Source organism: Macrotis lagotis, chromosome 8 (genome assembly GCF_037893015.1).
Source record: "Macrotis lagotis isolate mMagLag1 chromosome 8, bilby.v1.9.chrom.fasta, whole genome shotgun sequence".
Taxonomy (NCBI): domain Eukaryota; kingdom Metazoa; phylum Chordata; class Mammalia; order Peramelemorphia; family Peramelidae; genus Macrotis; species Macrotis lagotis.
In genome coordinates this window covers 70,537,878-70,550,205 of record NC_133665.1, presented here as the reverse complement: position 1 = coordinate 70,550,205, position 12,328 = coordinate 70,537,878, and the positions used below count along the sequence as shown (strand labels likewise).

Below are 12,328 nucleotides of genomic sequence, written 5' to 3'. Positions count from 1 at the left end.
TCAAATAATTTAAAGTGAAATGATTTTTGAAAGAAAATATTATATTAATCTAATAATAAAAAATGAAAAGATCTCTGTCTCTCTCTCTCATCTGCTGCGTTCCTTAGATATAAGCATCTAGAGAAATGAAATGAAAACTCAGTTATAAAAAAAATCAACAACACTTGTCTGAGATAAAAAAGTAAACCTTGAAAGCAAAGCCCAAAATGGAGATTTCATTTCTCTAGGACCTTAAGTTTTTAAAAGGCACTTTCCTTTCAAACTTCCTAGGAGATGGGTAAGTGGAAGTTCTGTGATGTTAATTCCACAGAACAGGGAATAGAATTAAGAGCCTGGTCTAAAGTTGCAGTTAGAAAGTACTGCAAGGAGAAAAGAAAATAAAATCTTCTAAGACTAGAGTTCTTCTCTACCCTGTTAAGAATAATAACACAATTATATTTCTTCAATAATAGTTCAATTTTTTAAAAAAAAACTCTTCTAATTTCTTAGACTTTGAAAAGATACTCCCCACAAAAGTATGTTGTATCCTAAAGACTAAAAACAAGAACAATGGAGATGTTAGACTTATTTTTGATTAGGTTAAGTCAGGGCTGAATTTGGAGGAAGTCAATGTTTAAAGTTATTAATAAAACAGGAAATATATCACTTTTTGTATAAAATATCATTAAATAAATGGCTGCCAGTTCTGGTTGGAATGTCTGTTTCACATTAAGAATACTGATCAGTGTTCACAAAATGAAATGTATCTGGAATTAACATTATACATCTACATTTCTTTTTCCAAAATGCAGCTATCTTTCTCCTAGACATTTTTTAGAAGGGGGGAATCAAAGTAAAGTAGCAGTTAACTCACTTTGTAAGCAGTATTCACTGCAAATTGTCACGTTTTTTGCACAGAAAGAGAATGAAGTATGTAAAATCACAGAACAAAAACAAGAAAACTTACTCTATCTAAGAAAGAAGGAAAAAAAGAAAAGCAAATCCATGTTAATAAAGGTCAATGGATAAAAATGCAAGGGGAAAATGCCAAAAACATTGACATAAATAAAAATGTTTAAATTAGATTTTAAAAATAAACTAATCCCTAGAAAAGTCCAATATAAACCTTACCATAATTAACATTGGAACCCCCTATGAAACTAGGTCCTGTATCATATAATTTCCAATCATTAAGTCATCTGGTTATAATATTTTTATATAAATTTTATTAGAAACTTAAAAAAGATCTCATAAATACCAAAGTCCAGTAATATCTTCAAATTCTCTTCTAGGCCTTTCTACGTAAATAAGTTTTATATACTTAAGATACCATCCAAGTTCTGTTTTTTTCCTACTCAAAACTTTCATTATTATGAATGTCACCGTAATTTTTTTCCTTTTGTAAGGAATATAATTTTTTGAAACCTCACTCAACTATTTCTTTTCAGATAAACTGCACTACCAGTTTTCTAACAATTTTTTCATATGTTCCTGATGACAAGATACATCATAGCTTAGGGGATGCTGTGAATTACAAAAGTACTAACAATAGCTAGAATAGGACTTCCACAGATCACAGAATTGGAAAGGCTTACAAAGATCATCTAGTCCAATCCATACATGAACATGAATTTTTCCTACACCCCCATGAATGGATATCTAGAATCTACTATAAAAACCTTCAGTAATTGAGGACAATCACTTCCCAAAGACAGACTATCTGTACTTGTATACAGTTCTACTTACTGGAAAGTAATTCTGATCTCTCTACAACTTCAATGCAGAGATTATCATAAAATATTCTTCTTTCTCCCTATGCAACCCTCCTCTCTCTATGCACAATTCTATAATAAAGCCATGGAGGATAACAAAAAAGAGTGGTCTACTATAATGTCAAAGAACCTACTATTGGGTAGGAGCTTGACCCAGGAGTTAACCATACACACAATTTGGCTTTCTCTATTCACTCACTTTTATTCCTTGACTGTAAAGGTAAAATACAGTTATCAAACTCAGTAACTCAGAGAAAATAAATGACTGCCCTCAGATCTAGATTTCCATTTCATAAACTTAAGACAAAATTCAACTAAACCTTCATTAGGGCCAAACAAGGAGAAATAGAATAAGGACAGACAGAAGAATTTAGAAACTAGTGCTCCCAAACAGAAGAGAAGTCTGGAAGGGACAATAAGTTAGGCAGTCAAAATGCCTTATTCCAGATTAAAAGGAATATATGCAAGATTGGAAGGATCACAAACTATCAACACTGGAAGAGAGCTCAGAGATTCCTTCAGTCAAAATGGTAACTGAACATACATCCTATACAACATCATTAAGAAATTGGTCATCTATTTTCTGCCTGAATATTTAAAATACTGACCACTTCCCACCATTCACGACATCTCATTCCATTTTGGGTACAGCTCAAATTTGAGGATATTTCTCCTCATATCAAGATACAAAAACTGTGTTCACCTTCCACTCGCTGTTCTGAACTCAAGTCTGTCCTCTGCAGCCAAGATGAACAAGGCTGATTAATCCATTTTCCCTTCAAATTCTTGAAAACAATTTTCTCATCTTCCCTGCAAACAAATCTCTTCTCCAAGATAAATATGTCCAGTTTTTTTAACCATTCCAAACTTCATACAGCTGATTACTCATTATTATCTAAATTGTCTAGTTTCTGCATACACATCTTAGCTCAGTTCTCAGAAATTTTCTTTTACTAGAGAAATATTTTGCATGGACACCATGTTAATTCTCCCTAGGGCAAAGATGCAATTTATGCAGCTCATGAGGCATATCAAAGAAATAAATGAAGTGAAAATAGAGTATCTTTAAGAAATTTCCCACTCTGAGAACTGAAAACTCTAGCCTATCATAACTTCAGAAAGTTTTTTAAAAGTAAAACTGATTGTTTTTATTTTTTTATTACAACTCTTGATTTCTTAGTTAACATAGTGAAGTACAAAATGTGAAGCCTTGGCTTAGGAAGACCTGAATTCAATTTTCATAATATCTAAGAGCTATGATCCAGAGAAAGTCTCAGTATTCCTGACTAGTCCCTAAGAGCATAGGATGGCTGCCATTGCAATTTGGTAGAGGAGTTTCCAATACACAGAAGGAGGATGGGGGAAAAAAGTGGGGGTGGGGGAGGGAGGGAGAGAGAGAGAGAGAGAGAGAGAATGAATTAAGAATTTTCTGACTCCCTGGAATATTTTAAGAATATTTTAATGTTAGCCATATTTTTTTTGGTTCGAAATACTAAACCCAAAATAATCAGATGATTACTATACATGAGGGTAGCTAGGTGAGACAGTGTACAAAGTGTGGAGCCTGGAATCAGGAAGGCTCCCATTCCTGAGTTCAAATCTGGCCTCGGAAACATAGGATTTGTGTGACTCTGGGTTTAACCCTGCTTGAATCAGTTTCCTCATTTCTAAAATCAACTGGAGAAAGAAACATCAAATTACTCCAGTATCTTTGCCAAGAAAACCCCATATGGGGTCATGAAGAGTCAGAGAAGACTGAAACATATGAACAGCAAGCTAACCAATGGGCTTTTAAAGCCCGCGTATCCAACATTTCCCTATCTTGTTCAAATGTCCTCCTCTCCACATGCTTTCTAATCTAGTGACAGATTTTGCTGCTATTCCATTTGACATGGGATTGCATGCATTTTCCCTGACTGGCCTTCATTCCTACAGTTCTCTCCCTCCTTGTCTCTACGTCCCTTCCTCTCAGCATTTCTACAAGTCTTAATTTAAATCTAACCATCTACAGAAGTCTTTCCCAGTCCCTTGCCTCTGTGGTTACCATCACCTTCTCCTGCAGAGTGATTTTGGCATAGTGGGATTTGTATATTGTCTCTCCATTGGACTGCTAAGTCTCTGAGAGTAGGGGATGTTTCTCTTTTTCTTTGTATCTCTAGTAACTGGTACATAATAGACACTTAATACATGCTTGACCTGGCTAGTTGTTGACTTCAATAAATTAGAATTAGACAACATCAGCTAAAATTAAATTAAATTTTTAAAATTAAATTAAATTAATCATTCAACTTAAAGTAATCCTGATGGTGAGATAAACACTGCTAAGCTTAAGGGTCTTTTTAAAATCTTATTTAGCAGAACAGTTAGAACTACAGATGCCCTACATAGACTAAGGGAAAAAAATAGGAGAAAACTGGTAAGGAGCCTATCTCTGTCAAAGGCAGAAATAAAAGAAATACAGTGAGCTAATCACTGTTCTATTTAATGATCAAAGTTGAATCAAACAGGATAATTAAGCAATATTTTCTACATTTAGAATGAAAACAATGGTTACCTTTTCCACTGAGTCTATAGAACACAGTTTTAATAATAACACTTCATTTATCCAGCACTGTCAGTGAAAGAGCTGTTTGCTAGAAATGACAAAACAAAATCTATATATGTATACAAATTGTTAGTAACTCAACGGTACAGTACATGGATTTGTGGTAAAGAATATATGAGTTCAAAGCTTGCCTCTGGCATAGGAATCTTTTTTTCTTTTTCACTATCTGTAAAAATCAGGGACTTAGATTCAAAAGTCTTTAGATTCTTTTTCAGGTCCAATTCTATAATCCTGTGACACTATTTAATTTCAACAAATTGCCTTAAGTTTTTCAAAAGTGTGTCATATAAAAAAGTCTACCTCTTTAATCAGAGATTTAATCTCTTCTTGATAAGTGTATTAAGACAACAATTATTGGAAGTGGTTGCAACAAAGATGTCTTCACAGATGACTGAGATGTACAGAACTGCTTGCCTCTAAATTAAACGAACCCAGACCCTTCTATCTCACTGGTTCTACATTGATTCTTGACTTTTTCTTTCTTCTCTCTTGATAATGAGATGACATTTTCTCTGAACTGCTTTTTGAAGCCTCTACTTCTAACCTTCCAAGCCCCCTAAACTAAATTCCTTCAAATCTTCTATGGATTGGGAAACTAGATAACCAAGCTTAAAAACTTCACATGAAATAAGAGAAATTTCTAAATAAAATCTAAAAAGATTCTCCTACAAAATAAAGTACAGTTATGTTAGTGCATAGTCGTTTCAAAAATTATTTCAGGTGAGGAAAATCAACATTAACATGAGAATAACTTTCAAATAAGGAGATCACACAGAGGACATACATTTCTACATATAGAAGAAATTACCTTATACTTCTATTCAGAAACATGCTTCAAGTTCCTAGAATTTTTTAACTGTGAATGTTTAATTTTAGATAAGACACAGAAGAAAGAAGAGGCAGCTAGGTGGCACAATGCCCTGGAGTCAGGAGAACCTGAGTTCAAACATGACCTCTGACACATACTAGCTGTGTGAATTTGAGCAAGTCACTTAATCCCACTGCTCTTCCAAATCAAAAAGACACTGGACTGGAAAAAAGGGATGTTTTCATTTAAAGTAAAAATGTAAAAGAAAAATTTTAGCTACAATGATTAGAGTATCCTGCTATTACATAATATAGCACTTCTCTTTAAAACCGTTAAGCTTGTAAAGTATTTTTATAAACTCAATTTTAATTTTGAAAGGCAGTGTTTAAAGAAACAATGAAAATTATCAAAACCAAGCTTGAAAAAAAGTTCAAGAATGATATTCCTATGCTATAGCCAAAAAGAGAACAAAAGAGACTGCTGTTCACTTTAGAAACTTGCTATGAATGGGAAAATAAAAAAAAAAAAAAAGAAAAAGGATTATATGGTCTTAACATGTAATTCTCTTTAATGAAAATTCTCTCAGGTACTCAAATCCATGCCAGAGCAACAGTATAAAGAAACTATACCTCTTACGGTTCGTTTTTGATGAAGTGGTGAAAACAAGAGGTTCAAGCTATAAAAATTATACTAAATTTCCTCTTTATTCAAATCCAAGGGCTAGTATTAACCATATTCTACATATATTTACATGAATGATAAAAGTGCTGTTATTTCGCAAACTGAATTGGGACCTTCTCCAGAACTGACGGGTAAACAATAACAAAGAGAATGGGAGGTGGTTGTTGTAAGACTCTTCTTAACAAGCTGAATATCGGGAGAGGGTTTCACAGGTGAAAACAAGTAATACCAGGAATGTTAATTTATTTAAAGAAACTTTTATAATTTAACACTGTTCCTCAATTGACATAAAAATACCTAGAAGTAATCTATAAATTATATGAAAACATACTTAAGAAATAGTGCTAAGTACCGCAAAAGATTAATTGTAGGCCCCTCTTTCCATACCACTCACTACTGTCTTCACTTCTTTATAAACTTGTTTCTATCCCCAATACTATACTGAAATTACTCTCTGAATGGTCACCTGTGACATTATCAAATTACATTATTTCAGCCAGTGACAACTCTGTAACTGCAGAGGAAAGACTACAGGACTTAGAGTTAAAAAAGATCTAAGTCTGAGTCCTAAGTCTAGTATTTAACAATTTTATGAAAAACTTACTTGTCTATACTTCAGTATTTTAAGCTATCAAACAGGAAGGGTGATGAGATCTTTATTTAGATTACATACAGTATATTCAAAATGGATAAGTTTCTCCATTTGACAGATGAAAAGAATGAAGAAGTGGGAAACCAGAAATAAAGACATGTCTACAGACTCATAAAAGCTCCCCAGTCTTCTGACAACAACTTACAATGCTTTCCATACCAAAAACTGCAATTCCAAAAGAAAAACAAAATTCCAACTTTCTGCACTTGGGCCCAGAACAAAGAAAGATTTGTTAAGTTAACTAAATACATATATATGCAGAAATGTTTGAAAACCATTTCATATGAAGAATTAAAGGTGGGCAGTAAAAGACTAAATAAAAAGGGCCAAAATCATTATCTAAAGGATTATCTTTTAACAGAGTTTAGTAGACTTCATCAGTATAAATAAAAAAGAATGAGAGTCTGAAGATGGAAGCAATATAAAGGCAGATTTCAATTTAAAGATATAAGAACATTCTTATAGTTTTACCAAAGTGTTTATCAAAAGAATGGTAGCTTCAATAGGTACTGAGGATTGTTATCACTGAAAAAAAGGCTGATTGGCCATCAGGAAGATTACAGAAAGAAATCTTGCATAGGGTGAGAGGTTAGATTAAATGATTTTCATCTTTTCCACCTCGGAGTCTATGTTTCTAAATTCTTTAAAAGAAGAAAAAAGAAATTATTTTATAAGGAAGAGAAAGAACTCTGTGGCAGTATATGCCACAAATCAATATGATAGAGTTTTTAACAGCAAGTCATAAGTAATTCTGTAAAACTTGCTGAATATTAATACATATAACAAATATACCAGTTTGCTCTGTGAACAACATAGTGAAAACAGAAATACAGCCACAGGATTTTTGAGGCAAAAAAGCTATATCTGCATCTCACAGATCTCATTTTTTCCAGGGTTCATTATTTCAAATTTTTCAAAGAATACATAATCACTATATGTACTCTCCTCTACTTACACAAATTGTTTCTCAATTCCTCAGTTTTAGACAATATTCATGGCTTTTTATGGTTGAAAAAATATCAAAAACTGTAACTAAACATCTGGTAAATGATTCTTTAAGATAAACAGTCTAATTTGACTCCAGGGCTGGTGCTATATCCACTGCGCCACCTAGCTGCCCCTGATAATATAGTCTTTACAGCCTGGTAGAACCTGTAAAACTTTTGTGTCATTGATATAGCCTTCAAGTATGCAGATTTATAACCATGACAAAATATACAATATGAGACTTTAGTGGAGACCGAGGTTTATTATAGGATAAGTAAGATAAAGTTGGATATTTATTAAATATGCTTTCAAAAAACTATCATCATGAAATAACAACATTTGCTGACAGGAAAAACAAACTTCTCATGTGCCACTGAAGAGGTCAGAAAAATTGCAGAAACATTATATCAGAGATCTAATCCCTATTTATCACTGGATACCATGGGATAAATGGAAAAATTTTTAATGGTTTTATCTAGGGGAGTTGAGAAAGGGAGAAGAAAATTGATATGGCCCTAAGGCCTTGTGGCTTAGATGAACAAAACTTCTCTGGCTGTTGGTTTATAGACTGTTGGCTGGATTTCATGGATTTTCATATTTCAATTCTGATAAAAATCTCAATATTAGACCAAAGAAATTTAATTAAAAGAGGAGCAATTCTTAGGAAACAATCTATTCCAGAATGTGGCTTCTCACCACAGTAAGCCAGGAGCCAACATGAGGTAATGACAATATTGTAAATTCTGGATTTGTCATTTACTACTTGTGTGACCTAAAACAAGTTCCATCACTTCTCTGGGTCTCAATTTCCCCATTCTAAAAATGAGGATTTTGGACAAAGTAAACTCAAAGATGTCTTCAAGTCTGAAATCCCAAAAACATGTCATTTCTAGCCAGTAAGACAAAAAGGAAAACAGGTGAGAAGGCAGAAAGAAGAGAAAATATGGAAGGCAAAGTGAATTATTAGAAGTGTCAACTTCAAAGGTTTGCTTTGTTAAGGATTAGATCATAAATAAGGGCTGTTTACACATTGAAGAAGGATAAGAGATGAAATTATAGTAAAATACATAAATTAAAATGTTCTCAGTTTTAAGCTCCTGTCAAAGGGGATGAGAGGGCAGTACCACAAAGTTCACATAGGAATATGATAAATATCTGTTGAAGAGAAGAGAAATTAAGTCAGTTCTAAAGTATAATTAACAAAATAAGAAAATGTTTCTTTATGAGGACAACAGAATCAGTGCTACAGACAAAGCCACTGTAACCGAGATCAAAAGAAATGTAGTAAACTGAGAAAACAGCCTTTACAGCTAGTATTTCTGACAAAGGACTTTTCTAAAATATACAGAGAACTGAGTCAAATTTAAAAAAAAAAGCCATTCCCCATGTGACAAATGGTCAAAGGATATGCAAAGGCAATTTACAGATGAGGGGACCAAAGCAATCCATAGCAATATGAAAAATTGCTCTAAATCATTACTTATTAGAGAAATGCAAATTAAAGCATCTCAGGGATACCACCTCATACCTCTCAGCCAATATGACCAGAAAGGACAATGATCATTGTTGGAAGGGTTGTGGGAAATCTAGGACACTATTGTTGGTAGAGCTGTGAACTCATCCAACCTTTCTGGAAAGCAATTTGGGATTATGCCAAAGGGCAACAAAAATGTGCATATTCTTTGATCCAGCAATACCACTACTGGGTCTATACCCTGAAGAGATGATGAAAAAGAGTAAAAATATCACTTGTACAAAAAAATTCATAGCAGCCCTGTTTGTGGTGGCAAAGAATAGGTAATCAAGTAAATGTCCTTCAACTGGGGAATGGCTTAGCAAACTGGTATATGTATGTGATGGAACACTATTGTTCTATTAGAAACCAGGAGGGACAGGAATGCAGGGAAGCCTGGAGGGATTTGCATGAACTGATGCTGAGCAAAATGAGCAAAACCAGGAAAACACTGTATACTCTAACAGCAACATGGGGGTGATGATCAACCTTGATGGACTCATTCATTCCATCACTGAAGTAACCAGGGACAATTTGGGGGTGTCTGCAAATGGAAAATAGCATCTGTATCCAGAAAAAGAACTATGGACTTTAAACAAAGACCAAGGACTATTACCATTAATTTAGGAAAAAAACTGGTATCTTATTGCCTGATCTTGCTATCTGTTATACTTTCTGTTTCTTCTTTAAGGATATGATTTCTCTCTCATCACATTCAATTAGGATCAATGAATACCATGGAAACAATGTAAAGACTGGCAAATTGCCTTCTGTGGGGGAGATGGGGAGAGGGAAGTAAGATTGGAGGAAAAGTTGTAAAACTCAAAATAAATAAATAAACTCTTTAAAAAAAACAAAAATCAGTGCTACTCAGAGCAATTATGGAAATCCAAATAATATATTATTAATACAAAAATGGAAAACCTAATTATTTCAAAACCTGAAAAATATAATTGGCAAAAATGTATTCTGTTGTATTTAAGAAATGCCTCATTGGATTATAAATGTAGTAAAAGCAGAAAATTGTCTACATACACTTGGAATTTTCAAGTCATTTCTTTCTCCTTTGGTTACAGCTGGGATTTCTCCTGGTTCTAAGCCACTTTCACTGCTTTCAAGATCACTGTCATCTTCCTCGGTGGAGATGCCACTACTTTCTTCTTTTTCCAGGCTCTCAGTTTCAGAAGAGACAGACTCACATGACTTAAGTCGTGAAACCACCTGCTCACATTCTCTCTCAGATTTTATATCATCTTCTTTTATACATTCAAAAGAGAGAGGTACAGACGCCGAAGATTCCATAGGATCAGAAGCAGGAATAGTGGAATCCACTTGGTCATCCTCAGATTTTATTTCCTGTTTTACAGAATCAGGGTGGAAAATTGTGCTAACACCACTGCTTCCTGGAGATGAAGACAACATGGGTTAAGAAAGCTTACACAATGTTATTATCATATAGTATTCTGATACTATTACCCATTAAATATCAATTTGATAATTATTCTTGGCTTTATTAATATCAATATTTATTTCAGTAAAAATTCTTGCATAAGGCTAGATGAAAAGAAGGAGCAATCTATTTTTTTGTCAAATAGAAATGTAAAGTTATTTAGGGGGCTTTTTGAGCTTTTATTGTTAATTTATCATTTTTATGAAATGTGCTAGAAAATAAAAAACTAAGGAAGTACCACTACTTAAAGGCTATTGTAAAAGCCCTGAAAAAGTTGAAAAGCAGTATAGAAAGGATATTATTTTCGTGATATTAACTTTGTGTGATTTTGTTTTAAGAGATTGATTTCTTGCCTGTTTGTCCTAAATTTTCAAAAGTATGGATAGCCAAAAAAGCCACACAGCTCAGAACTATAGACGAAAAGTACTTGGGTTTCATTATTTGTTAAGAGGGGAGAACAAAATAGGAATATTATATTCAGAAAACAGTAAAACACAAAAAGGTTCTACTAGATACTGGATTCTCAAAACTGTCATAGCAACAATTTACAATTATACAAATTAATTGAACATTGAGATCCAAAGACAGAATATTTTTCCTAATCAGTAACCCAAAGAACTATCAAAATTGCAGCCTGGAAAATGAAGATAGAACAGGATGAGCACTTCTGCCTATGCATTTCAAACAAATGTCTTGAAAAACTGCAATAATATTTTACCTATGTACTGATCCCAACTTTTATCTTTCTTCTCACATAGCTTATTTCCTTCTTCCCTCCTCCCTCTCTCTACAAACTCATAAATATATAATATATTCATTACTGCCATCCTAAGACAGTATGGTGGTAGAAATGAGTTCAAATCCTTTCTCTGCCAACTTATTATATAAATATTCCATTGAGTTAAGTCACTTAATTCATTCAGGTTACTGAGCCCCAGGTTCCATAGCTTCAAAACGAGGCAGATAGACTAAATGACTTATTTGGTGCCAGGTTAGTTTATCTTGGTTAAATGATCAGATCACATGCCATGTACAAAAAGACAAGGGACAAAATTGTTTTTGACACACAATCAATCAATTCTGTCAGAAGAGTAAAAACTCCCTCCTCTGACGTGGCAATAACTTGTACACCAGCATCTCACAACACCCAAATTTAACTATTCAATAATGAAGAAATCACATAAAATTTAGTCTTTAATATTCTGATTTATTCTATTTAGATTCTTTAAAATTCTCTAAAATAGGCTTGGACCTGTTAAAAAGCAAGTTTTGTTAAAAAGAGGATCCATGCCCTGGTAAGTAACTCAAACACAATTCATTCTTAATTGGAAATTCAGATTCCAATACATACCAGCAATGTGATGATCACAATGCTAGACCCTCAGAATTTTCCTCATATGAATAAATGGAGATACACTACCTAATTCACAGGGTAATTTATGAAAAAAAACTATTTGGGGGCAGCTAGGAAGCAAAATGAGTGAATGGAGCATCGGCCCTATATTCAGGAGGACCTGAGTTCAAATGCAGCTCCAGACACTTAATAATTACCTAACTGTGTGACCTTGGGCAAGTCACTGAACCTCATTGCCCTGCAAGAAAAAAGAAAAGAAAAGAAAAAGAAAAACTATTTGAATAGCTTAAAGTTCTAGGTAAAAATTAGAAATTAATTATAAATGAAAATTATTATTATTATTATTATTATTATTATTATTATTATTATCACTACTATTTTAAAGGGAAGTAAGTCAAATATTGAATTTTGCTGAAGAGTGATTGGCATTTACAAAAAAATTCATGAAATTAAGATTGCTACTAAGTTCAAACTGAAATTCAGTACATTACAAAATTTAGAAGCTAAGAAATTCTTCTTTAAAAAAA

General features: G+C 33.3%; 1 protein-coding gene across 11 annotated transcripts in view; it reads right to left on the bottom strand.

Moving 5' to 3' along the window:
* KDM4C (lysine demethylase 4C) overlaps nucleotides 1–12,328 on the bottom strand; it is a 502,779-nt gene that overhangs the window by 262,836 nt on the left and 227,615 nt on the right. For all 11 annotated transcript variants that reach the window (XR_012470847.1, XM_074197494.1, XM_074197496.1 and 8 more), the window contains one exon: nucleotides 10,033–10,400. Coding sequence is in view for 10 of the 11 variants with exons in the window: in XM_074197494.1 (XP_074053595.1) it covers nucleotides 10,033–10,400 (368 nt within the window). In the remaining variant the exon portion in view is untranslated. The remainder of the gene's footprint in view (nucleotides 1–10,032; nucleotides 10,401–12,328) is intronic.